The following is a 27,550-nucleotide window of genomic DNA, read 5'->3' on the forward strand; positions in this document are numbered from 1 at the left end:
CAGTTGGTGGCCTCATGTAGAGTTGTGAAAAATCTGGTAGAAAAGTGAACTTTGTTTTTCTCTAAATGTTACCGTGAGTTCTAAGCTACTTGTGTACCACTTCCAGATAGACTCTCTTAGCCTTGAGATGTAAGGTAGCCCTAAGATCTGAGGTAAAACAGCAGTTGATATGGTCAGTGCTGTCATAGCATACATCCACTGTTGCATGTGTGATGCCATCTTTCTGTGCTGCTCGCTTTCTGTTTCCAGTCAGGACTCGTGTAAAACTCCTAAAGTGAAGAACAAATGTTTGGTTTTGGCACTCTGGTAATTTGAGTGCCTCCAGCAAAGAAGAATTTAAAAAACTAAAGGCTGTCTTCCTTTGTGACCATCTGCCCTTTAGCTTTTTTGAATGTGGTGTACCATAGTTTCTTGCTTTACACTGAAGTTAGGGTTGAACAAGAACCAATAACTTTAATTTTATAGAAATACCACTTCTCTTGAAATCAAAGATAAAACTCTGTTAGATTTTGGTAAAAGGAGTAAAGAAGAATGCTTTAGAAAGGCTTGTTTTTGAAGCTGAATGAAAACTATTCTAAGACTTAGCAGCTGTGCAAGATCTATCAAACTTCTGCTGTAGGTGATTATATCTATGCCTGTCTATCTGTCTAGTTGTTAAACTGTTGTTGGTCATACTATGATATTGCTTGGAAACCCAAAACAAAACTAGGATTCATTTTACTGTGGATTGTAAGAGGTACAAAAACCCTTACAGCTTTAACAAAGTAGTGGACTGTGGTAAAAAGATATTATGTGGAGAAATCTTAATATGTTTCTTGCAGAACGGCTCAGGTCAGATGATGGTCAGCCAATGGTACTAAAGTTAAAGGATTGGCCTCCAGGGGAGGACTTCAGAGATATGATGCCTACGAGGTAAGTACCCTGTAGTATCAGTGCTGACAGGAGTGCTGTAGGTGCTACAGGAAGATACCCTGCCTTTGTCTGTCTTTGCTCTCTAGGTTTGAGGACTTGATGGAAAATCTTCCTCTTCCTGAATATACCAAGAGAGATGGCAGACTGAATTTGGCTTCTAGGCTGCCAAGCTACTTTGTCCGTCCTGACTTGGGTCCCAAAATGTACAATGCGTATGGTATGTGAGTATACTTCTGCAGATGCTGGTTTTTGTGATTCTTTATTACACTTAGGGCAAATACAAGGCTGTGGCATTAGTCAAAATTCAGTGCTTATCCTGAAGCCTCCTGTTACTTTCTTTTTTTCATTTAGTCCTGCAGATCTGGTCTTACATTAGCCCTATCTCTGTCAGATGTGCCCTTTTCTGCCTTGTATATCCAAGAGATGTACATACAGTAAGTTAAGTTTGCAAACAATTATTAATACATATAACAGGCATAATACCAATACAGAGTTCAAGGAAAAGTTAGTATCTTTTTGAGAGCAACTGAAGTGTTTAAGAGGAAAATGACCCACCTTCTGGGCACTTCGACCTGTTTCTGATCTGTTATGATAGGTACTGTTCAGTGAGTTGAGTTCCTAACTTCTGAAGCTTGTATTTTAAACAGAAAATAGATAAATATGATGGTGATCCTAAAATCTCTTGTGGGCACACTTCTGTTAATGTTTGCTGATACAAAGATTTTTTTTTTTTTTTGGATGTTCTAATTCCCTGCCATGTTACTTGCTACAGATTGTTAAACAGAAGTAGAAAGAGAGGGTGCTATTATTGAAGGGCCAGAGGAAAAAACAGGAACATGTTAATCATAAGGTCAAAGAATTAAGAGGCATTTGAAACATTTAAAGTCTCTCTCTATTACTTACAGTCACTTCAGAGATGTAAGTTCTTTCACTGTGCTGAATTACAAGCACTTAAATCTGCAGGTGTTTTTCCTTACTCAATTGTCATCTGCATCATTAATAATGAGTCGATTACCAACTGCTGTGAATTCAACTGGTCATGGATTTTACAGCTTAGTACGAGAAAATAAAAAACAGCTGGAGGCCTATACTTCTAAAAGTCCATCGAATTGCTGCACACAAGGATGCTGATGCCGCTTAAAGCAGTTCTCTCATGCCTCCAAGCAAAGGAAGACTTGCTCTGTGCTTGTGATAGCTAAGTTCTCTAATACAGACAGTATAAATGACCCTCAGAGAGACAAAATTGTAAAGTACAAGTTCTCGCTTTGGTGTTAAAATGCTTATTTTCTCATGACTTGGGTAAACTAGGTTTGCTACTTACATTTCCTGTGAAATTAAATAACTAATTGTCAGTAAACATTTTACTTACGCTACCCATGACATGAATATACCTATTTCAGTTACTGTGTGACTTGGGTTTCTGCTCTCATTGCTCTACAAAGTTAGCTTTTCATACAGGTTTTTCAGTTAGGTTATCTCTGTAAGAGATTAGGGTTATCAGAATCTGAATTTATTTTTCACTCTGTTATAGGCTTGATTACTGCAGAAGACAGACGTGTTGGTACCACAAACTTGCACTTGGATGTGTCCGATGCTGTTAATGTCATGGTGTATGTTGGGATTCCCATTGGGGAAGGGACCCATGATGATGGTAATGCTTAAGGAAAGCCGTTTTCTGTACACTAAAAATCAATTGTGTGTGTAAGAAGACTGTATCTTTTATTGTTCAAGCTTGTCTTATCTCTGATATATAATTCAAGTATACAAGGCAGTTTGCTATATTTACAGCACATAATTCAAAGTGCGGTAATGCTTCATTAGTTTCCAACTGTGGGAGCAGCAGAGTTTTGCTGGAAATTAGGTACATTCCTGAAGAAAAGAGGAGAAAGAGTAACTTATTACCCTTCCTTCTCCTTTTATTTGAATAATTGTAGCTCAGTTTAAATTCATGACTCAGCTTTGTGATTAGCTGTCAATGGACACATTCCCTGAATTCTATTCAAATGAAGCTTGATGCACTTAGGAAAGGGCACTGTATGATGCAGCAGTGTGACTGAATTTAGTAGCTTAAAATGCTCCTTCCTCTTCTCTATGTCAAAAATGAGCAGCTTTGTAATTACATTGCTCTTACATGCATTCCCCTTTCAGAGGTTCTGAAAACAATTGATGAGGGAGATGCTGATGATGTAACAAAGCAGCGAATCCATGAAGGAAGAGAGAAACCTGGAGCATTGTGGCACATCTATGCTGCCAAGGATGCTGAAAAGATACGGGAACTTCTCCGGAAGGTATGCTGATTACAAAGGAAGCTTGAGCTTACAGGATTCCTTGACTAGCTTGCTTTACAGCAGCTGAATGATACAAATTGCTATCAACATCAAGTGCATAGGTGTTCCACTTCTGTCTTTGAGGACATTGTTAGTTATTATGCTTGCAGGTTTTCAGCCTGGTCTGGAATCTTCATATTAATGCATGTTGCTATTTAAGACCTAAATGACCTTAACGAAAATAGTGTTTTACCTTGAAATAGTTTGTTATGGGTTTTGGTACAGACCGTTTTGTGAGCCAGCAGTATCAAGGTGCTGTGTTATGGTTTTCCTCTACCCCATGTCTTGGCCCTAGGTTGGAGAAGAACAAGGCCAAGAAAATCCTCCAGATCATGACCCCATTCATGACCAAAGTTGGTACTTGGACCAGACCTTACGTAAGAGACTGTATGATGAGTATGGTGTGCAAGGCTGGGCAATAGTGCAGTTCCTTGGTGATGCCGTGTTCATTCCTGCAGGTGCTCCCCATCAGGTAATTATACCAACTCAGGCCATATTGACAAATTGAATTTGAGGCACAACAGAGCTGCAGTTTTAAAATAACTGGTAATCAATATTGCGCACTTAAGGTTTCTTTTTCTACACAAGCAGTTCTTATATTACTAAAAGTTACATAAATACCTGAATGATGTGTACATAACTGTGATGAAATTACAGGGGGGGAAAAAGCTGGGGTAAATGGAGGGAAAACATTTCTGTGTAGTGAAACTTCAGCCAAGGAAACCAAATTCAAAGGGTAAGAGACCTTGCTTTAGGGAATGCTAATGTATATGGAAAAACAGGAAAGATGTCTGTTAGATGTCTTGTATTTTGTTCTGGTTTTATTATTAGATGCAACTCTGTCAGTTTCTGGTTTTGATGAATAAATGTGGCAGAGCCTAAACATATGGGGGGATGGTATTGGTGGTTTTGGGTGTTCGGTTTTTGGTGTTTGTTGTTGTTGGTTTTGAGTTTTGGGGTTTGGTTTTATTTTGTATGTTTCTTTGTCTTTATATATCAGTCATTTGATATGGGTTTTTAGGTCCATAATTTGTACAGCTGCATTAAAGTGGCAGAAGATTTTGTATCTCCCGAACATGTGAAGCACTGCTTCCGTCTGACCCAGGAGTTCAGGCATCTGTCTAATACTCATACAAACCATGAGGATAAACTGCAGGTAAACATTTTATGTCAGTACACACTAAATATATCTTGTGTTTTGCCAGCTTAGTTCAGTACTAGAAATGTATGCTTAAGGAAAGAGTAACAACTGCCCACAAATCTAGAGGTTCTCATTTGATAGGTATGTTACTTAATTTTTAAGTACTTCTGTCTATGGTATTACATAAACAGAAATTAGTAATAGACTTGTGCATTTCCAGAGAACTTTCCCCCTGTTATACTAATGCATGCATTGGTATTAATAAGTTTTTGAATGGCTGAATCCTAATGACAGTAGAGCCGACCAGAAGAAAAAATCAAAAGGAAAGAGCAGTGCTTTGTTTTGAAGAGAGACATTTATTTGTACGCTTACGTTTGTTTCTTTTTTGCCTAAAGGACAACTCCTCTGAAAGCACAGGCTGGCTTATTTAAGTCAGGGATATGGTTTATTAGTGGACTTGTCAGTTGGTGGTTGGATTCGATGATCTTAAAGGTCTTATCCAACATATGTTAGTCCTAAAATTAAATGTGTCTTGGTTTGAGGAAGCAGGACTGCTTCACCTAATAATTATACACAGAACATAATAGGTACACAAGTACACTGGATATAAGACATTAAGTTCTGCAGAGAGAAGACCGTAGGAGATCTAGTTGGATTTTGTCTAACGCTTCTAAAGCATTGGTATCTGCTCAGTTTGCAAATTTTGTTGTCAGCATTTTTTGTGTATCAGTAATCACGTGTATGTGAAAGGAAGGAGGGTGGAGATCTGCAGAATGGCTGTCCTCATCAAAGTAAGTACACAATTGTGTACACATATAGTTACTCTCCAGGATGTCACCCAAGGATGTCAGAATCTATCTACCATGTTAATTCTCTCATACCAATTCAGTGAAAGTTTGCAATAAATTTCTAAGTGGATTTTCATGGGATTACAAAGGAAAATAGAAGTAGGATCAACTCTCATTCTGGTGTCTAACACTGTACCTCTTCACCTGTGATGATGCAAATGCAGAAGTGTTTCTGTAAATTAAGAGGTTGCAAATGAATAATGCTTATTATTAAAAAAAAAGAATCTAGAAACAACAACTCACAAAGTGCAACTACGTATTCCTGTGAAAAGGAATACTGGTTGTATTTGTCTCAGACTTTTTTTTTTTGTCATTTCTAATGTATATTTTTATATAAACCTCTGTTTGTATTTTTATATATTAAAATACACAGAGACAATAACAGCTGCATAAATGATACCGAAAAATGAGGTCACATGTATATCAGGAAAAGATTGTGATGATTGGCAGTTAGTTGAGCAAGTGCAATTGAGCCACTGACTTAGGAGATGAAACTGTTCCATTCAACACCTGAAAACAGAATTCAAATAAACTTAGATCAGAAAAAATCAGAAACAAGACAAACCTTTGATTCTCAAATAGGTAACTGTGAAAAAGATAGCAGTGAGTACTAGTGGATTTCTTGTCTTGTGCTTCTCTTCTGCAAGATTCACAAATTTGAAGAATTCCTAGCCTCCATGCTGAGACAACAGGACAATTCGTTGCATTATCTTAATTTTCATAGGATTAAACCATACGATTTTCTTGCATCTTTTAGATTTGATTTCTGTGAATCTAAGTGACTTGGATAACAAGGACATTTTCAAAATAAACTCATATATATAACTTCATAGTGCACTTCCTCCTAGCTCTTACAAGAGAAGGAATGATCTTAAAATAATACAAGTAAATAGATGTTGCTGGGTTACTGGAAAATGAAATCAGCGTAGATGTCTAAAACGCTTGCCATCTGTGACAGTTAAAATTTGCGCTGTTGGTATCCTGAAGCAAAAAGAGTATATATTTTGTGTATACTTGCCAACTATTACAAACTCAGCTGTCAAAGTTGATTGCATAGGTATGTAAGACCCTCCTTGTTTTCTGTAGAAGTTGATTTTTTTCTTTTTCTTTTTCCTGTTGCAGGTGAAGAACATTATCTACCATGCAGTGAAAGATGCTGTTGGCACACTGAAAGCTCATGAATCCAAACTAGCTAGATCGTAGGAATTGCTAATTCCAAATGCCCTGTCAAGTAGGCCTTTTGCTCACGGTATGTACAGGGACTGCACAGGACTGCCTCTGCAGGAGCAGAGGCTTCTCCCTGGGAGCTGGTGTGGTCAGTATTACACACACTCTTCAGCCACTGTTTTCTACGCTGCCTCAACACTGAAGGTCTAATGGAAGGTCGCACTGTTAAATGCAGAATTCCAGATTCTAAAAGGTGCCATATCCCTTTCCTGTGGCCTTTTGCAAATCAATAGAACATGGAAACAACTTGGTGTTCCTGCAGATTACGATTAGAAATGGTATAAAGAGTGTGGATTTTTTTTCCCTCATGCCTAGTTAGTCTCCACAAGGTTAGAACATGCTAGAGGTGGGTTGTCCTACTGCAGACTTTGTTGATGACTGCTGAAAGAATGTGACCAACAGTAGCCCAAACTGCAGAAATTCAAACAAACTTCCCGTGTGAGATATAGGCCAAGGAAAAGGATAAAGCTGTTCTCTGCACTCCCCTTCTAGCCGTTTCTCCATACACTGTAGAGTTGCAGAACTAAAGGGAGAACCCACTTTTTTTTTTTCCCCTGAGAGACTCCAGAAATAAGAGAATTGTGTATTTAGTGAAAAAATAGGTTTGTAGTGAAACAGTTAATATTTCATGAAAGTAGATATTTTTAGTATTTTTGAAGTACCACAATTGTTTCTGGATTTTCAAGGAAAGGTGTATTAACGTTTAGTCTTCCTTTCAATAAAATCAAGAAGTGATTTTTAGAAAGCAGTCCAAAATAGCACAAAAACAGCCAAAGGAAAATTGAATAGAAAGTGACATCCCACCACCCTTGCCCATATTACCTCACCTATCTTCCCCCCTCTCTCTGTTCCACCCTGCTTCCTCAGAATGAGAAGTAAAAAGGAGTATAAACTCTTCTCACATGGAGATGTTGTACATCTCTCCCTGCACTGGTGACTGCAGGAAATATTCACCCAATACCAGTGCTACCTGAAAACATCTATAAAACATCTATCCTTTCCAAAGTGAAGGAATAGTTAACTTTTGGTGTCAACTTTGTCCAGAACTATTTTCAGTAAAATGTTCCTGCTTGATAGGACTGTATTCAGAATTACTAATGTCAGCATTGATACAATGAATTTCATTGTCTGGGTACATGGGGAAATGTATTGACCTTATCTCCAGCTGTACTGTAGTGCCACTTGCAGGCCTGTTAATATGTTCACGGTTATTTCATTTTTTAAAAAATAAAAGTCATTTACTGTAACAGCCTGGGCAGTTTCCTTCATACCTGTACACTGATTGTCCTGCCTTGAGGTTGTCTCAGCCTCTGCCCCTGGTAGCGTAGGCTGCCTGCTAATTTTGACCTGTTTGACCAGAAGGCTCATGTGGTTTAGCCCGGCATCCCAAGTATGTGCTAGGAGCACACCAAGCTGCCTGCCAATTCTTGATTCTTTGAGGTAGTTTGGGTAGAGAGGATCTGTCTTGTCATTAAAAAGTCTCTTGTACTGTGCTCCCCATATCTATATTGCTAACAGGTTGGGGTCCAGAGATGCTCTCTCCACTGGAGATATGGATGGGATGGTAAAAGTTTTATGGTTTCTTACCTTGGAGGCTGTGATGGCAACAGTAGTTCTGTTCACTGACTTGCGGCATTCTAGCAGCTGCTCAGTTTGGTTATTGGGCGCAAAGTCCAGTCACAGGCTTTTGCTGCCTCCTTCCCTCGCAGCTATCCTTTGAATATGGGCTAATTCAGTCTGCTAGAGATAAAAAGGGTTATTCCAGACCCATGAATCATTCAGCTTCACCGTTTTCTGTTGTGTATGACTTCTTGTGCACTTCTGTTGTACTCTGTGCATACAGATTAATTATAGCTGAGATGTTTCCCTCAATTGTGTGTGAATTGGATATCCATTAGAATTGGATAAAGATCAAAAAGGCAGAGACTTTGCTATATTTAATACAGTAGCATGAATAATTTTGATTGCAGTGATCTACAATAAGAGTTTTACATCTCATTCTGAACCTTTGTTTAGTTTGAGTCTGTCAAGTACTGGTTCTGTCTCTTGAATTTCCTTTTTTATTAATCATGGGGTACCATCAACCTGAAGCAATATTCAGCCAAAATCAGAGGGATTATTAAATTTAAGAAATACCATAGAATCATAAAATGACCTACATTGGAAGAGACCTTAAAGATGATCAGATTGTTCTGACATACATCATACAGAGCTTATACCACAAGTACCCAGCCAGTGATTATAAAATTGACTAAAGACATATAATCAGTAGTTTTTATCACAGTATCTTCTAGTTCAAGATTTTAAGGGACAGCTGGTATGTTACATAGAATGTAAGCAGATTAAAGCAGACATCGTAAATCAGAGGGGTTTTAGCAGAGGGAGGATAAAAACTTGAGTTACGTCTTAATATGGTTTGCTGCGGTCATCATATTTGTTCTACCTAGTGCTCTCTTGCCATTACTAAATGGAGGTGCATGAGACAGTGGGCAGCACCATTTCTGAATATGGGCTTTAAACTCGGGCTATCTTCTAGCCAATGTCCTGTGTAACTACAGACAAGATGAAGCAATAATTCAGGAATGTATGGCTGTTGCCGTGCTGGTCACCAATAGGAAACTGATGGAGTTTAAAAAATAGTTATTTTGTTGAAGGCTTTGCATGTTGGTGTTATTTGGATGTGTGAAAGCAGATTCCTTTTATCCTATTAGTAGGTCAGTTATGCCATCAGTGGCATAAATTGTGCAGTCCCTTATGCAATAATTTTGTGGCCATTCATATCCAAAAGCAGACTCTGACAAAATGTTCTTTGTCACCGGCTGTAGAGACATTAGCATTTTCATCTCTTGCATGTAATGGGAAGATGTCAATGTTTTGTATTTGTCATCACTGCTCATTATACTGAATTTCATGCATTCATGAGAAAATTCTTCCCGAACAGCTCTTTGTTTTTATTCTGACTCTTTCCTTGGTCTCGTTCCTTTTCATAAAGGCTCTTTAACAACTCTTGGCAAGTAATGAGACTTTGCCATAGTGCCTTTCTTCTTGGTGTTTTGTTTTGTTTGTTGAGGTTTTTCACATTTGTTTGTTTTGGTGGGTTTTATTTGGTTTGTTTGTGTTTTTTTGTGGTGGTGGTTTGGTTTTTCTGTTATGTGGGGTTTTGGGGTTTTTTTTGTTTGTGGGGGTTTTTTGTGTTTGTTTGGTGGTGGTTGTGGGGCTTTTTGGTTTGGTGGGGGTTTTTTGGGTTTTTTTGGGGGGGTTGTTTTGTTTTTTGTTTGTTTGGGGTTTGTTTGTTTTTGTTTTGTTTTGTTGTTTTGTTTTTGTTTTTTGGTTAGCTGAAGAACCAACCATAGCAGATTTCTAGCTATTTTTTTCCCCTATTAAAAAACAGCTTATGTAATGGTTATCTCACTGTGATTCAGAGATTTCTGTATGGGACCTAATCAATCCTTGACTGTAATACACGTACAGACTCCCAGGGACCCAGTAATGAACTCTGGCGTTGGCTGAGGAAGAAGATTCTTTTACCAGTACTCCTTGGTGAGCTGTTAAAACACAACAGTTTCCGGTACTCCAGTATGCTTAAGCATACACATTTCCCACCCTGCACTAAGGATATTCCCACACACGCATACGCTGCTCAGCCTTGTTTGTGTAATTAACAAATTAATCCTTGATGTCTCAGCTTTCAAGGAAGAGTATCTGGCAACAGTGAAATTACCTGGAAACTACAAGTAACACCCTTTATTCTTCTGGTTTGATAACGCAAACGGCAGTACCGGCTAGTTGAGTTTTGTTTTGCATCCGCTTTTGGGTGAAACTTGGAGCCGTGGATCTCTGAAATGCTTTTACATTTAACTACCCTGTTTGCAACATGTAATAGCTATTGTCTTGATTTCCCTGGAGGAGGCAACTGGAGGGAAGATGGCTTCTTCTGTGATCTCTATTACTCTGTTTTCCCAAGTGCCCCTGATCTCAATTCAACGCTCTCCTGTAATTTTCTTCACTTTGGGCATTTTGCTCCTCTGCCGTCGTTCCAGCAACGGCACTCGTCTACCTCGCTGCTGCCGTTCTGCTGGTGGGCTCCGTTCCCAGGTTCCCGCCCCCCTTCCCGACCTGGTGTCAGCGGGGCTTTCCCCCAGCGGGGCGCGGCTGCGCGACTCGCCGGGGTTCCGCAGCGGGGCGGGATGCTCGGGGCCCTGCGGCCTCTCCTTCAGCCGCGTCGGCTCCTCCCATGCGAGCACACGGGGCGGAGCTGCGCTTGCTGCAGGAACCTGCCCTTTAAGAGCCGCCTCCCGCCGCTGCTCAGCTCTGAGCCGCGCCCGGTGCCGCCATGGTCTCCTGGATAATCTCCCGCCTCGTGGTGTGAGTGCGTGTGGCCGGGGCGCGGAGAGGTGCGGGCCGCTGCGCGGGGCCCATCCCCGCTGGTCCCTCGGGGCCCGCGGCCCAGAGCGAGGCTCTGGCGGTGGCGTCGGTGCTGCCCCGCGGGACCCCGCGCCCCGGGAAGGGGCGGCTGTGGGGCGGGCGCCCTCGCGGGCTGCTGCGGCCGCAGACGGGCGGGTCCGCGCGGGCTGCTGCGGCCCACGGGCGGTGCGGTGAGGGCAGGTGAGCCCCGCCCGGAGACCGGCATCACGCCGATACCGGCATCCCGGGGGGAGTGCCCGCCGCTGCTGCCGGGGGCGGTGCGGGCCACCGCGAGGCGCTGAGGGGTCTGTTCTTCTCGTAGGCTGATCTTCGGCACCCTCTACCCCGCGTACTCCTCCTACAAGGCCGTGAAGACGAAAAACGTAAAGGAATATGTGAGTACGGGCTCACCGTGCCGGCGCAGCGCCCGCCTCGTCCTTCGCGGCCGCCTCGCAAGCCCCCGGCCTGTCCCCGTGACAGGGGATGGCACTCTGGCTCCTCAGGGCTCGAGTCAGCCAGGCCGCCCGAGCAGCAGCTCCAGTCGTCTCTGGAAAAGCTGCCAAGGATGGGTGCTTGCTGAAATGGGAGGTTTCAAACCGTAAACGTGGGCTTTTTTTTTTCTCAAAAGATGCTGAGTTAGGAAGGGAAAGTGGGGGAAACAGTGCAGTCTGGAAGCATGTGCAAGTCCAGGACAAGTTCTTTCTTGTAACTTTTCCTTACTTAGTGTCCTTTACTGCTTTTTCAGTACTACTTTTGTTTTCTTCCAAAGGACTGAATAATCCTTCTTGGTTTGTGCCTTCCTATCAACTTTGCTTGTGATCAGTGTTTTCTGTTGGTCAAAATTTCATTCTCTTTCCCTTCTGGAACTGTTTCCCTCTCTCAGTCTACACCGTTGCTACAATTACCATATTTAAAACACTGGATTTTTTTTTTTTTTTTTTTTATAATGTGGCATGTCGCCTTACAGAAGGGATGTTCTATGTAGATCAGTTGAGACAAGACCTATGATTTGGAAAAGTATGGCATTAATTTTTGGGTTTTGTTTAGTCATTCAATGGTATAGGTTCCCTGAAATAGATAGTCTGGATTGCTACAGCAGAAAATATAATCTTGTTTTTAGTTTCAGTTAAAATGCTGAAGTGGTTCAAGAAAACAGATTTGACCTGCTAAAACCTACATATTAATTATTTCTCCTTGAGAGGACTGCATCAGAAATAAGCAGTTAGATGTTGGACCGCCATCTGTCTAATTCACTTACGTTTGAAGCGCTTTTTCCTTCTCAACACAAGTGGAACAATGGGAGTAAAACATAGCAGAAGGGGCAGTATCTCTTCAAACGGTTCTTCATGTGAAAAGTCAGCAGAAAACTTGTATGCTGTATAGCCCATTTTCAAATCCAGCTGTTTTATGTACTACTGCTTGCTTATAGTGCTTAAGAACCAATATTGGTTAGGGTTTGTTGGTGGATAAAGGTCTTGTGGGTGCATCTGTGCTGAAGTGGTGTATTGAAGCTTGAGTTGGCACAGACCAAGCTACCACAAACAGTCCATCAGTGATATGAGAGTACGGTGCAAGTTTACTCTTCTCTACCACCATGAATAAAAAATTCAGGAGAAATCCTTGAGCAGTTGTGGCAAACTACTTCTAGTAGCTCAGACTGTCCTAAAAACAATTTATTTCTTTTTACATGTCATCTTCAGCATTGGTCAAGTCTACATTCCAACTATGCTTTTGCATTTGCTGAATTCATTTAAGTTCTTGGTGCAAGTTGGGGGGACTATGTATGTGCCATTACCTGAAGCTGGTAATCATCAGGCTAAGCAGCAAGTACCTGACTCCTTTTAGTGGACTGAAGAAATAAATGCAGCCTCATTTAACCCTCAGTTTTGGAAAGTGATTCTAATCTGTCATAAGAGAAAAAAAAAATAGGGCTTCTTCCCATCTGCTTTGTGCTCGTTTAGTTTCTGGTCATCTGCAGGGACTTCTAGAACTAGAAGTTGGATCCTTCTAGTTTGTTTAGAAGCTATACTTCTTTTTTTTCTTTGGCTTTAGAGCAGAGGATGAAGGGTGACAGAAGGAGACAGAGGCAAGAGACCTGTGTCCAGTATTAAAGATGTGAATGTTAAGTTTATTTAAACATTTAAACCCTAATAGCAAAACAATCTCTTCTGTTCTCAGTTCATACTCCTGAGCATTCTGTTAGCAGAGTGAAAAATGAGCACTAAGCTTACACTCAGGCTTCCTACAGTGACCCCTTTTGAGTGACATCTGCTAATATATATAAATGCAATAGTTTTCAGTAAGAAAAAGCAGACAGTCAGAGATCAATCAGGATCCTTTTTTGAGTTCTTTAATCAACTCCTACCTAATCTCTTGGATAGAAAAGTATCTTCTGTACAGTCTGTCATCTTACTATTCACAACTTTTTCCAGATGTTTCATGAAGATGAGCAGCACAGATCTCAACACTGATTCCTGTGGGATTCCACTGGTAACTTTCCTCATTGTGAAAAGTGGCCATTTACTTTTATCCTTTGTTTCCTTTTTTTAACCAACTGTTAATCCTCAATAGTCCCTTCATTTTTATCCTTGAAAATTTTGTTTCTTTAAATGTTTGTATAGACCTGTTAGAAACTATTAAGAAACTTCATATACCCTTGCTCTGTAGCTAACACAGGCTTATGAAAACCAAAGCGTTCTGCTACACTTGTGAATTTTTTTTTTTCTGAAAAAAACCCATAATCTTCATTTTGTTACATATATGTAGGTATTTGCTAATTGCTTTTATTACTATTATTACCTTCATTTTGCCTAATGCTGAAGTAAGATTTACTGGTATATAGGTTTTCTGAAGTTTCTCACCCTTTTAGATCCCTTTTTGCAAACTTAGATTTATCATTATTCACACACTTGTTCATACAAGAGCTGATTCATGTTGCTGCACTGAGGACTTAATAATTTGTTTCAAAAAGTTACTTTAGATCAGCTGAATGACACCTGGTCTTGTCCAAACTGATGATGTAAGAAAAAAAAAAAAAAAGTCAAGAGAGAGCCATACAATACATGTTTGCTATTTTCTGTTCTGAAAAAAGAAAGTTTACAATAAAGTGGGAATAATTTGGATTACCAACCACTATCTTCTAAACCATTCACTGTGTTAGAGCAGCTGGAGGCAGATTAATTTTCTTTTATGAGAAACTTGTGGAGGCTCTTTCAAGAACAAATCACCAAATTTTCCAACACTTGCGAGTTTTGGGAAATACTTGCTTTTATAGTATTTGCTGTAACAAGGATTATCAACATGTCATTATTATATTAACATAATTGTACATGTAATTTTAATATATGGATTAATGTGTGGATTTAATATGTGGCATTTCCTTGATTCATTTTAGTTCTTTTTTCCCATTCTTGATGACACTAAGAGTGTTAAATTGCTGTTAATTAAGGGGTCCTCTTCATTTCTCCGCTACTTATGCTCCTTTTTAATTCTCAACAGGATAGAAAACTAGCCTTATAATTCAGCTGACTCTCTTGAGGAATAGTTGGCTTGTAGCTGAGAAACCAGTTACCAAAACAGTAGAGTGTGCATCTGTGTTTGTTAGGGGGGAATTATTTTGTGCTTTGAAAGAAATACTGCTCCAGATAAGGGTGTGAGGAAGTAGAGAGACAGATGATAGGCCTCCAAATGTGGCATAATAGTACATACATATACTCTAAACCTTAAACAAGAAGATTAGATTGATGTGGCGTGTTTTTTACTTTTTTATCCTTCTCAGTGAGCCTTTATTTAAAAAGAAAAATTAATTGCGTGTGTAATTTCTAGGAATAATGATTGAGGCAAAGAATGCTTATTAGTGAGTTGGAGCAAAATAATATGTTTCTTGGTTTGTTGTTTTTTCCTAAGGAAAAACTTTACATCAGGAAAATACAGGGCTGCAGCTGAAACGTTAACTTTTACATACGTGCGTTTATATATATATATATTTTACAGTATTCATGATATGTGGAAGAGTATAACTTCGTAAAATAAACTGATAAATCCTTTTGGATAGGCCATTTGGGACCTTAACACTGTTGCACCATAATGTTGCTCCAGGGCATTCATTCATCAGTGTATCTGTATGTGTTTATCTATTTAGAGCACAGTAAAATCCTACATGTTTTCTCAGACTAAAATGTACCATTTAGTATTTGTCCCTCTCCCTTACAGATTATATATATCTTTTTGAATCCGTCTTAATGTGTGGAGATGAGTCATTTATATTGAGAAGACATTTTACTTTTCTTCTGGGTTCTGATTTATATCCATTGAATGACTGTTCTTTTGCAGGTGAAGTGGATGATGTACTGGATTGTGTTTGCCTTTTTCACCACTGCAGAAACACTCACAGACATTGTTCTTTCTTGGTGAGTTCCTTGGTGGCACGTTATGTGATTTTTTGTTATTGCTGTGTCTTTGTTTTGGATTTTTGCCTTTTTTTAAGCAGAGAGGAGAAGTGTTAGGATGCTAAGAATAAACTGTGTCTCCTTTAGGAGTTTTCAATCCCTGTGAAGAGTCAGCAAGTTTCTAGATACTGTAGATAGTAGCTGCCATCTTAGCTGTTTCAACTCCTTTGCTTGCAAAGTTAGGATAAATGCACAGTACCTGTAAAAGGATTTTCATCCATTCATAACATTAAATATTTTTGAGAAGCTGTTAATGTGGTCTGATACAGCTTGAAAAATAATAGTCTAAAAGACACCTTAAGAAATGGTAGAAGGAAGGGACCTATTTTGCTTTGACAGCAATGTGGAATAGCAGATCACATGCATGTCTGTGCTGTGAGTGGTTTGCTTGATGAACTTTGCTTCCACTAGGGAGGGTGGGACAGACTGAATAGAAGGAAGCAGATTCTTATTCCTTTTAGTGCTCTGTATCATGCTTGGCAATATGGAGGCCTCCAAAAGTGACAATTCATTGTTACAGGGCTTCAACTGAACGTTTGAAACCAGGTGTCTTCAGTTGCCTCGTTGCTTTAGTGTTTGAGCTTTGTATACATCTCTAAAACAATGTTACTCAAGAGTTTCATCTTCTAAAGAATCATGAATTATTACACATGCCCTACAGAAGTGCTCAGCAGCTTTGTTTCTACCTGCATAAGATCTGAAAAGCAGACAAAGATTGAAAAAGTACAAGAACTTTAGCTTATTCACATAAAGGACTTCTGAAAACAGAAGTTTCTTCCTACTAATTGAGTTAGTAGAGAATTCCCATTCACTTGTTTCAGTCTCTGCTATTGTATGTTCCCAGACTTTATTGGGTAAGAGTTAGAGATGACAGGCTTAGGTTCAGCCTGTCTGCTCTTTTTCATTTACACTGGCCCTGCTTTTGTGTCTTATCCGAGGAGTACCTGTAAGAAGTTTCAGAAACAGCCATCAGCTTTAACAGGAACATGGCATTATTAAGATAGATGATTGAAAATTTTGGAAATTGAGAAGGGAAACTAATGTAATATTAACATCCACTGGATGCTCTCTGAAAAAACTTCAGAATGATGAGAGTAGCTATCAGATTGTAATTTGGTGTGTTTGCAGGGCTGAGAGATGCCCTGTTTATGGAGTTTTCATGGCTATGGATGAAAGACTAAATGATACTCGAAGAAGGTATGTCCTAGGATTCTAAAAAAGGTTCTGCTTTTCTGACCTGAACAATTGATTCTCTTGGTTCTGAGTCTTTACCTTGCCTACACTCTTTCTGCCTGTGCTGCTCTCTACTCGTTATCTCCATCTGTCTCTGTGGTGATCTTGATTCCAGTTCTCCATCTTTCTCTCTCTTCTTTTTTTTTTCATTCCTCTTTCTCTTAGGTTTCCCTTTTATTTCGAGCTGAAAATCGCATTTGTGATTTGGCTGCTCTCCCCTTACACCAAGGGCTCCAGTGTCCTCTACAGGAAATTTGTGCATCCAACGCTCTCCAATAAGGAGAAGGTACTTGCTTGTTGTTGGAAGATACTGACCTGGCTGGGAGCTGACTGACTTCTAATTCAGTTATGCCACAATAAAAACTGAAATCAGTGAATTTTGCTTGTGGTGACCTTAGTGAATGTAGAAGGGTTTTGTGTCTGACAGTGATGTCATACTGCAGCTTACTGAAGATTGCAGTGTAGCCAATAGTTTGCCTAATGCTTAGAAAAGCTTGTTTGGCTAACCCAATGTCATGAGCCCTTACAGTCACCATCAGTGGTTAAGCCTTTTGAATCACTATAGGAGCATCATATTTTGTATCCAGTCTGTTTTTTCACATTGTTGGTATAAGCAACTGCTTTGTTTCAGTTGTTATAATTTGGAAATAGCATACTGTAATTTAAACTTGCATTTACATGCTTTCTGTAATTAGCAGAGAAACTCAAGTTATATGATCAATGATACCTGATGCTAGTAGCCTGAGAAAAGAGTATCCAGATGAGCTTTGTGTTTTTAAGGGTGATGATGGGGAAACTTCGATCATGTTTGTAATAAGAAACTAAATGCCATGTTCCATGTTGCATTCCTAGGAAATTGATGAATACATTACTCAGGCTTGTGACAAGAGCTACGAAACTATGATGCGAGTTGGCAAGAGAGGGTTAAACCTTGCTGCCAATGCAGCAGTTACTGCAGCTGCAAAGGTAATGCAATGCCTTTGGTAACATTCAGGGATTCTCCAGCAGTTTATTTTTGTGTACCAGCAGTTAGGTGCTGTGGGTCTGTCAGAGATTGTTTGGCACTAACCTGCTTTGCCTTCCTTCCAGTTTGCCCTGCAGTTAATACCATTCTTTGACTCAGAAAGAGTAGAGGGAGAGTGGAGTGGATTTTGCTTTAACCTCTTAGTTGTTCCTCTTGGGAGCATACATTTTCCCTTCTCTGTTTTTTTCAGAGTACTCTAATGGGGAATAGGGCACCTTTGCTCCTCTTCTGAATGAATGATCCCATGTGAGATGATGTTGGTGAGGTGCCTTTCACCCTAATTTTATGTCCTCTTAGGGCCAGGGAGTTTTGTCTGAGAAGCTGCGAAGTTTCAGCATGCAGGATCTCACTCTGATCCGAGATGAAGATACTGTGCATATGCGAAGCCATGATCCACAGCTGCGCCCCTCTGGTGCGAGTCTTCTGGAAACTATTGAAGACTCAGGTACAGAGCACCTGCTGCGCCATTGTATGGGACCTCGGATGGTGAGCCAGGAGAGCTTGGGTCTTCAACCCTGAGCCTTGGGTCTCAGAAAGGAGTACAAGATTGTAGATTATCTGAGAGAAGTTGAATTGTCTTCCCTAGAGCCTTCTCATTTAATAAGTATCTCTGTGCTTATCCCATTATCATTATTCAGGATGGTTGACATCTCTCTGTCATGCGTTCCATGAGGATATGCCATTTTAGGCCTCATGAGATTCTTTAAAAGTTTGTTGAAAGTTTTTAAATTTGTTAAAACTTTTGCACTTGTTCCTTAGCTTCCTGTTACTCCTCAGGAGAGGAGAGCAGTGTGGCGCATAGGTCTAATGGAACCTCGCCAGATACTAGAACAGATCCATCAGATGAAGATGCAGGAGACAAACTTCCTAAACGTACCCAGAGTCTCAAAACGCCTAAAAAGGTGATGAAAGCTGAGGTGAGTTGGTGTATAGATAATTTCCAGCACTGGCATTAATTTGTGAGCTTGGCTGGAAGGCTCTGGCTTTATAGTCTCAGCATTTAGAAGCTGTATATAGAAATTTTGTTGAACTGTCTTTGTTAGTTGAGTCCTACATCAGAGGACTTGCCATCTACTTGCTATACTTGTCTTAGCTTTTGCATTTTTATCATGCCTGTAAGCCTCTGTCATAAACCAGAACCCAGCTTTTCTTTCATTTGGGTTTTGTGTTGAGGGGTGGAGCATTAGATATTTTGAACATGTTTTGTTGATGATATCCTCTCTCCTGTCTGCTACAGTCTGAATATAAAATAGAGACATTTATCTTTGGGACAGCCACTTTCTCTTCATCTAAATGCAGCAGTTGTGTACCCTCTTAGGCCTCCCTTGACTTTTACACATTTGGTATGGGGAATTACACCTCACCCCACCTACTCCATTTCTCGGTTTTTTTCTGGAATTTGGAGTAACTAGTGATTCTTCAGTTGTCTTCTTATGTTCATGTGATGATCCAAGGTATTTACGGCCATTCAGATGGGCTATGAGATGCCTGGTATCTTATTATTAAAATAAACCATACACAAAAGTAAATGCTGTTGTGTCCAAGAATCATTTAAGCTTAGTAATCTTTTTCTCTGGTGTTTTCAGGTGTGTCTTGTAGAAAATGCTTTTTGGGGTGCTGCTTTCCAGGTTTTGACTCTTACTTGAGTGTTTCTCATGGCTTGATTTGTACATGATAAAATGCTTCTCCCTTTTTATGAAGCTGGGGTCCTATTTGCTTGATTCAACTTGGACTTCTAATGTTGTCATTTTATTTAAGATAAAGAATGCTATATAACTGACTCACACTGTCAAGCTATTCAGGCTAAATATTAAATAGTTTGAAAGAAAGTAATTGCTTACAGCGTGATTTTAAGTGGTACTGTTAATCTGATTTTACAGTGTACGGGAAACCTTGGCATGTTCCTTTCCAAGGTTAAGTATTCCTTGTAATCGAATCACAGAATAATTGAGGTTGGAGGGGATCTCTGAATTCATCAGGTTCAAATCCACTGCTCTTGTAGAGCCAGTTCACAGGACCAGGTCCAGGTGGCTTTTGATTTTCTCCAAGGATGGACATTTGTGTCCAGTGATGTGTTTTAATTTAACTCAGATCTTTCTAAGGCTTATTTCTGAGTTGACCCCTCTTCTTTCTTGTCTACTGTATTAGACAGGAGCAGGGAAATAAGAGGCTCAAAATTTGAGTCAAAGCTTCCTAGAGAGGACTTTTCAAAGTGAAATTGTGAGAAGGCAGAAAGAACTCTTCTATGCTGTTAATTATGGATACAGAAATACCGATAAAGCCCTTTGCAGGCATTTTGGTTTTTATGCTCAGACTGTCGAATCTTTGGGTCACATGTAGGACTTGTTAGAGGTCTTTGACTGGGATTGCCAGCCGGGGCTGAATGCATCATAGATGAATAAATGTGTTCTTCTTGCCAATGTTTAGAATGAAAGATGCAGAAGTAAAGTGTGCAAATTAGTTCAGGATGCTCGTACAGCTTTCAGAGAACTGCACTGTTGATTAACTAGAAGTTAAGAAGCAGAAAAGTTAGAGCAGTGAAATGCTATGTGAATGTTACCAGTTAGAAGTATCTGTGTTTAACCTTTTGTTTGGACAACTAGCTTTGATTTTGCTACTGTACATATCCTGTTTTAGAATGTCTTGTCCTGGTTGCTATTTGATGGATTTGTTGAGTGATGTGTTTAATGAAAAAAAAGGAATGGTTAAATAGCCTTTAGAGACAACAGATGACACAAATAGGGTCATGTTGTAGTTGTTTGGTCCTATTTTCACTCTGCATTCTTGCGTCTTCCTGTTAGACATTTAGATGTTAAAATAAACTAGCTTAAGATGCTTCTTTTTCTTTCTCCTCAGCTTCCAGTGAGAAGTGTAAAAGCCCGCCCTAAGAAGAAAGCTGCCACCTCTCTTGCTTCTGGCGAGTCATCCTAAGGCAACCTCCACCCCCCAGCATCTGTCTCTGTCCTGGGATTTGCCTTTTGCTTTTATGGGGAAACTCTCCAAAGGAAGGGAGTTGAGATTCTTGTACATAACAGATACTGCTTTACAGAGCTCATTCCAAGGCAAGGGGGGAGGCTGCAATTCAGAAAGCAGAGTAGAGGATACAAATCCTCAGGAATTTTCTCCTTTTCATCTCTCTGTTGGAGGGAAAGCTGATATGTCTGTACATAGCCAGTTGCTTTGGAATTCCCGCTGTATAACTCTAGTTGAGAATCTTTGCTGGAAAAACTGACTAGGGTTAGACACATCCATTGCACAGAAGCTGGAAAAATACTAGACACTGGAATTCCACAGGGTGGGTGGCTCTCTAAAATGTCTTATCTTGCTCTGGGTATTCTCCTGCAGCTGTGTGTTGTTAGAAGTGCCCACCATGAGTTGTATTCCTTAAGAATGGACCATACCTGATATGTCCATAGCTTTTTGAGAAAGTGACTGAAGTGATGTATGCTGAGTGCTTTTGAACTTAAAGGACTGGGTCATGGGAGGTGTATGCTAGATTCCCATTACTCTTACTGGAATATGAAGAGATTGGGTTTTATTTTATTTTTTTCTAGAAGGTAAAGGGAGATAATTGGAAAAACTAATCAAGGAAATGTGCTATTACATGCACATTATATGATGGAGCAGGTAAGAGTTACTGCTGAGAAGGAAAGTTTGGTATCTCTAAGGTTTTGGCTCTTTTTGAAGCTGCTTGAATTTTATTTCAGGTTCTAATGCTCACTTTGACTCATATCAGAGCATCAGCATGAGGTGAGTCCCATGCAGTTCCATGGCAAGCATACTCACTTTGCCATTTAGTGGTTGAACTCATGTCATTGTGTTGCTTGTTACTTCAGACAAATTCTTTTATTCTAGCAGATGACTGGAGAAAATCTGTCTCAAAATAGTCTGCGAGCGTACTTGAGAATTTCGGAAGCCCTCACCGCTCAGCTTTAGGAGAGTCAGTCCTCAGGACATGATAACTGAAACAGTTGATTTATTAACGGTTGAGTTCCACTAACTTCAGGATTTCATTTATGGGGGATAAAAAGCAGGGACTAGAGCACAATACTGTGATTAATCAGTCCTCTTGCTTTATCCTGCTGCAGCCCTTGCACAGATTTTCTGTCTGACATGTGCCATGTTTATCAGTGTCCTGAGACTTGAGCAATACTTAATGCTTGGGACAGAAAGCTACAAGGAATGTAGAATATTTATTGTGGGAGTGAAATCGCAGTGCTGCAGAGAAAATTTGTATCATGTCAAGCCACGCTAATCTCTTGAACGTTGTTAAGGGGAGATTCCCTGTACACATGCCAGCTGAGTCAATGAAAATTTATGGGTATGGTTCTTGTTATCAAGATCTATAATGAAGGTGCACCATTATAGACATGAGTATCTGAAGGAATACTCAAATGGTCTCAATTTTCACTGAAGTTAGTTATCAAAGTAACCTGGCTCCTACATGTAGGTTGGTGTTTGTGTCCCATACTTTTGCTGTCACATTTCTGAAATTACAGTGAATTCTTCACAGAGCCCAGTATTTTGCTGTTGACAAAGTATAGAAGCACTTCTGCAACTAATGCTACACAAGTATTTCTGTCCTAGGGAATAGCCTTTCAAAAGTTTATAAAGTTGAAGATTAAGACGGAATTTTTTTCTTGTATCCCATTGTCTTGGTGGCAAATTATTTGCTGTTGAATTGACCAGTTAGTTCAGGAAGCCAGTCTAGTTGGGTTTGCCATTTTTTGTAGTTTTTAAAAATTTAAGTCTTTACAGTCCATATTAGAAACTTGTATCTTATCAGAAGTACTTGTCCTTAATTATCCACATGGCCTTATCCAGAAGCCAGTAGAAAATCCTTGATTTGGTTCTGAGTTTCACAAAAAAAAAACCCAATTACTTTGTTCTATTTAATTTTATTAGCAAACTTCATGTCTTACTAGCACATGCAAATGCATGTCCTGAAGCAGGAATACTTTCAGTTTCCAAAGGAAATTCCTCTCTCTGGACAACAGATAAAAATCTTTCATGGTTGTGTGGAAGATCCAGGTGTGAGGAATTGCTGTGCTAGACTTTATTGTACTGAGCAAGAGAGAACCATTGTTCTCTGTATACCAAGAATGTCTATGACCGCGTTTCTTGATTTTTTTTTTTAATTAAAATTTTGGATAGCAAATTATTTATGTAAGTAATAGTGAGTTGCTTGATTTGGCAGCCAAGTCTCCCCTTGTGCTGATCTTCTTTCCCTTTCCTTGTCTATGTACTGTGGTAGTCTACAATTACTGGGTTTCCAGAGTGACTTTCCAGAATCTTCTCTAGAATCCATCTATTTGTAGTGGCTTTTCTGCTTTGAAGCACAGGAAGAATTTCTGAAGATTCACTTACAGTATTTGGATTTATCTTTGTCTCCTGTGCTAAGTAGCTTTTACTTAGCATGATGCTTGATGTCATTAGCTTGTGGGTAAATATGGGTCAGTTTTACTCTGACTTTTGTTTATACAGGGGAATTAGCTTTTGGTTGCAAGAGTGAGTCTACAATAGAATCAGAGAGTATCTAGTGTGTCATATGAAGCTGATGATGTCAAGCAGCAGAACTTACCCAGAGCAAGATCAATGTCATAGCATGGATACTGTTTTCTTCTAGTACAAATGTGACTGCTAGATTGTGCTTTGCTTGATCAAAGCCACTGCAGATCAACCACCACCCATGTGACCTCTTAGTGAGTTTCTAGATATAGTTCTGCATTGGATGGCACTGTCTTGCATAGAAATTCTCTTGTTAATGAGAACGCTGAATGTGCTGTTTTGATAAAAGGCTTTTATCAGCTGCTGTTCAGTGTTTTCAGCAGGAAATGCTGGAATGTAGTTTCTCTTCAGTATCATCTGTGGGCTTCATTGTGGAATTAAGCCAATGGTTAAATCTTCACCTAGCAGTAGAACCTGTTGTGGTGTGTAAATGTTTAGATCCTTTTCCTAGTATGCCTGGCCACTGAGTGAAGTGCAGTAAGAAAAAATGATTCTTGACGGTGGGGGCTGAAGAGGGTGGTATGTGTGTGTCAAACTTAGTGTGCCTAAAAGTTATCCTAAAATACCTGTACTATGAGATACAAAGTTGAAGCCATGACTGCCTTTTGAAAAGAAATGTGCTTTCATCCTTTGTAGTAGTATGAGTCAGTTTTCTGCTGTTAGAAAAGGAAATAGTGAAATGTGGTTTCCTGTCTGAGAAACTTAATGATTTGTTGCATAAAAAGGAAAAATGTTTTCTTATTTGGCAGTAATCCTCTGTGGTGGGTAAGGAATATGAAAATATAGGGGAGACAACTGTCAGGTTTTAAACCTTTACACTTTACCTAAACATCTTTTTTATTTACTTTTTTTAAATTGTGTTTGTGATTCTCCAGCTTTACAGTTCTGGGAATGATTTCTTTTAGACTAGAATAATTTCCTTGGTAGGTAGAGCGTATATAGAGAAGGGGTGCTGATGTTCTTTAAATTGCAAAGCTTGTTCTGGGGAAGTTTCAGCTTCCCTCATTACAGTACTGGAAGCACATTCCATTCATTGTGCTTTTGTAGTGCTGGGCTTTCTTTTATACATCCCTCTTGGGAGTAGGACTCCCTCACAATATACTTCCTTGGAAAGCAAGATTTCTAGAGAACCACAACTTTCCAGAAATGTTTATTTATTCTGTGCCGTCTTAATCAGCAGGAAATATCGTGCCTTAGGAGAAAAGTAAGATATCTGTGGAGAATTCTGCTGGTTCTCTGATCTACACATAGCATTGTCTTAAGGAGGCTCACAAGTTAAAGTATCACTGTATGCTTGAGAGCAGCTGTTGAATTGAGCTAATTTTTCCTTTCTGTCTTCCAGAGTTGCATATAGTGCTGGGAAATGTGGATTGTTCTCTAAGAGAGAAATCTAGGAAAAAAAGTTGTATTCTAATGGGGACACTGTATTATCACATTACTGCTTGCTGGGGAGATGCTGAATGACATCTCTATGTAACTGGTCTGTACTACAGCTTTTCTTGCTTTAGCCAAATTTTAATGCTTTAGGAATTTGTAATGTGCTGTTTGGCTGAAGCATTGTGTGGTGCTGCTTTGCGAGTTGCCTTGCAAAGTCAGATGTATGAAAAACCAGGAAAGTATTCTGAAGTTACATGAGCTTGTAGAACCATAGAGGTGTCAGAGTTGGAAGGGGCCTCTGGGGGTCATCTGGTTCAACCTCACAACTCAGTCAGGGCCACCCACTGCCAGTGCTTGTGTGCTATTTCTGGTTTGGAATCTACTGAGTTTAACGTTTAAGAGCTGATAATATGTGCAAAAATCCATATGCTGCATGGGAATGTGCTTTAATGTTACTGAGGAGAAATGTTTCCTGGTTACTTTTCATCTGGAATTCGGCTCTGTTGTAAGACACTATAAACATAACTCGTTCTTACATTCCTTATAGGTATTGTTAAGAAGCCTAGAGGCCTCAAAAAAAAATCCTAAGAGGTATGCCAAGTAAGTTGTAAAAACAGTTGGTTTTAACATTAAATGGAGACAATAACTGCATAGCAGCTAAGAACCTGTCTAGTGAGATAGATAGAATTAGAGTAGAAAATGAGTTGTGTATAGTACAGAGTTGTCCAGTAAATACTACTAACTTTCTGAGCCTCGAGCAACCCTTGAACTGTATGTTCTACAGATAAGAGCTTGATTTCTTTTTTGAGCTTGATTTCTCTCTTACAGTCAGCCTCTGTCTGTCTCACTCCCTCCCTTCCCCCTTTCCTTCCCCCCCTCCCCCCTTCTAATCTGGGCCTGAGCTACATACATTGAGATTCTTCAAACTTTCATCCCTTCAGAATAATAAAGTTTGACTTTTACCTCAGTAGGCAACTGATCTGCAGGGAGGACCAGATGAATATCAGGTATCTCTCATCACTTTGTAGATGTGTTATGCTGGAGAAGCACTAGCAAGAAGCTTAAGAGGATGTGTTTGCCCAGGAAATTCTACCCTCTATCCCTTGCCAAAGCCTGCATTTTTGGGTGAACTAAGTGCTGGACTTAGCTATGCTTATATACGTGGTTATTTGTAGAATCCCAAAATTCAGTGTCAGAATTTCCAGTGCTCTATTTCTGATGATAACAGGAATTAAAATAATATGAAGTGAAAAGAAACAGTGGCAAATTGGTAGGGATTTTTTTCTGCAACTTTGCAGGTAAATTTAGGTCCCTGCTTTTTATATGCCTAAAATCTTTGCCTAAAGCCTCTTGCAAGCTATTACTTTCTTTGCTCTCTTTCTGAGCTCCTATCCTTCTGTGAATTGCTAATGTTTTTTATGTTTACTCTTATTAAGCAAGGGCTGGCTTCCATTTTACTGACTGGGGAGACTTGAAATATACTGTATTAGGGCAGTAATTTAGCCTTTTTTCATTATTTAAACCTATGACGTTGCTAAATACATGTAACTTGTATGACAAAGCCTAAGGCTGGATTCTCAGGTGGAATGTGAGCATCTAATGAAAATAGCATAGTTTGACGTACTTCCCTTTTCTTGCAGTGGATTCTGGCTGAAATGTGCTTACTGCAGACCCTTTGGACAAGAGCATTCCGTCAGCATTTAAGCAGATAATATTAGAAATAACATTTATGGGAATACTGGGAAAAATATGTGAACACTAAAGGAGTAAAAGCTCAAGTCTTTGTAATATATAACTATCTGAGACTGCGTAAAACACTAAAGCATTTCTGGCAGCAGTGGAAAGACATTGCTATACTGACTTACAAAGGTAGGGAAATCAGTCGTGGTCTTCGTAGCAGGTTTCAGAGGAAAGTTAGTCTGGATGGCAAGCATATAAACTTTTACATACCAGGGAACTAAGTTTTTATCACAAATAGCGCTTAGTAACTTACCAAAAAGAAAGAAGTCAAAAAAATTTTGGTGACTATTAAATGGAGAGAAATTTCCATCAAACCTAGTACTGAAATATAAACCTTCTGTATTCATGCTGCTGTCTTGTTTGGGAAAGCACTGAATTAATGGACTCCTTATTTCTGGCTCCTCTGTTAGATTATTTCTCGAATTAATGTCACAAATTAGGGATGCTTGGGTTTGACTCAGCATTTTAATGTCAAAGTCCGGTTAGCACAGTGCTGATCTTAATGCAGTACCACACAAGGACGGTTGTGAATTACTTTTTGTCCACCAGAGGGTATAAGCGTAAACATAAAATCACTGAATAGGAGAGAGCGGAGATGTCTCATAACAGTTAGTTCAACTATGACAGCTGAACAGCAATATTTCCTCCAGTGAGTGAAGGTCCACCTTGGGGGTGAGAGAAAAACAAACTGGGGCTCTGGTGGAGAAATATGAAATAATGCTGCTGTTAACTTCTAACTGAAAAGGCAGTTTAAGCTTTCTGGGCATTCTAATTGAACTGCTATCCAGTGAGGCTTGCTGAGACAATAGTGTTTACAGAATAACTGTCCTGACTTCTTTTTTTTTTGTTGTTGTACATTCAAACCATTTTTCTAGCTGCAGGAAGCAGCTCTGAAAATGGCAATGTTTGTGATTCCCCCCCGCCCCCCCCCCCCCCCCCCTGCTTTGCAATTAACCAATTGCTCTGTGTTGCTTTTACTTCATACTCTGAATTTTAATACTATTTCCTGCTAAGGATGAGTATTTTCTTTCAGTTGGATCTAATTTTCTGTGCGAAGAGAAGCAATTTTAATCTAAAAATACAGATGTATCTAATGTTACTATGGTAATTTGTGATCATGGCAACAGAGAGTTATCATTCTGAAGAACAGACAGACAAATTTCATTGGTTTTTTGTGGATTTTTGGGGTTTTTTTTAAAGTCAACAACCTAATTAGTGGTGCAGGCATTTTACAAAAAGGATATGATTTTTTTTATTTGTTAACCATACAAGATCATACGGGTCCAAGGGATTTTGACATTCTTACATAAAGAAGATGATGAAGTGCAGGCTGAATGAGCAGACAGTGCAGTGAGAAAATA

General features: G+C 39.6%; 2 protein-coding genes across 4 annotated transcripts in view; both read left to right on the plus strand.

Annotated features, from left to right (window-relative positions):
• Nucleotides 1-7,702, plus strand: part of KDM3B (lysine demethylase 3B) — a 48,132-nt gene extending 40,430 nt beyond the window's left edge. The window contains exons 18-24 of the mRNA XM_063413545.1: nucleotides 822-912; nucleotides 999-1,129; nucleotides 2,444-2,563; nucleotides 3,061-3,200; nucleotides 3,535-3,711; nucleotides 4,261-4,395; nucleotides 6,351-7,702. Coding sequence (XP_063269615.1) covers nucleotides 822-912; nucleotides 999-1,129; nucleotides 2,444-2,563; nucleotides 3,061-3,200; nucleotides 3,535-3,711; nucleotides 4,261-4,395; nucleotides 6,351-6,431 — 875 coding nt within the window. The 3' untranslated portion in view covers nucleotides 6,432-7,702. The remainder of the gene's footprint in view (nucleotides 1-821; nucleotides 913-998; nucleotides 1,130-2,443; nucleotides 2,564-3,060; nucleotides 3,201-3,534; nucleotides 3,712-4,260; nucleotides 4,396-6,350) is intronic.
• A 128-nt stretch (nucleotides 7,703-7,830) lies between these two features.
• REEP2 (receptor accessory protein 2) lies at nucleotides 7,831-27,113 on the plus strand. 3 transcript variants are annotated; one of them, XM_063413548.1, is made up of 9 exons: nucleotides 10,653-10,820; nucleotides 11,182-11,254; nucleotides 15,192-15,268; nucleotides 16,436-16,504; nucleotides 16,706-16,826; nucleotides 17,393-17,506; nucleotides 17,862-18,009; nucleotides 18,324-18,481; nucleotides 20,421-27,113. In XM_063413548.1, the coding sequence occupies exons 1-9, from the start codon at nucleotides 10,789-10,791 to the stop codon at nucleotides 20,493-20,495; spliced, it is 867 nt and encodes a 288-aa protein (XP_063269618.1). In that variant the 5' UTR covers nucleotides 10,653-10,788; the 3' UTR covers nucleotides 20,496-27,113. The 3 variants fall into 3 exon arrangements, with proteins under 3 accessions (XP_063269617.1, XP_063269618.1, XP_063269619.1); XM_063413549.1 differs by lacking the exon at nucleotides 16,436-16,504; XM_063413547.1 differs by lacking the exons at nucleotides 16,436-16,504; nucleotides 16,706-16,826 and having other exon boundaries at nucleotides 7,831-10,820.
• Nucleotides 27,114-27,550: the final 437 nt, after the last annotated feature.

The sequence above is a fragment of the Prinia subflava genome, chromosome 16 (assembly GCF_021018805.1).
Source record: "Prinia subflava isolate CZ2003 ecotype Zambia chromosome 16, Cam_Psub_1.2, whole genome shotgun sequence".
NCBI lineage: Eukaryota > Metazoa > Chordata > Aves > Passeriformes > Cisticolidae > Prinia > Prinia subflava.

Bases quoted from the DNA above. Each gene is read 5' to 3' on its own strand.
- REEP2 (XM_063413547.1), top strand. From the start codon at position 10,380: ATGGCTTCTTCTGTGATCTCTATTACTCTGTTTTCCCAAGTGCCCCTG. The intron at 11,255-15,191 runs GTGAGTACGGGC...GTTCTTTTGCAG, and splicing joins CGAAAAACGTAAAGGAATAT to GTGAAGTGGATGATGTACTG. The intron at 18,010-18,323 runs GTACAGAGCACC...CTTGTTCCTTAG, and splicing joins GGAAACTATTGAAGACTCAG to CTTCCTGTTACTCCTCAGGA.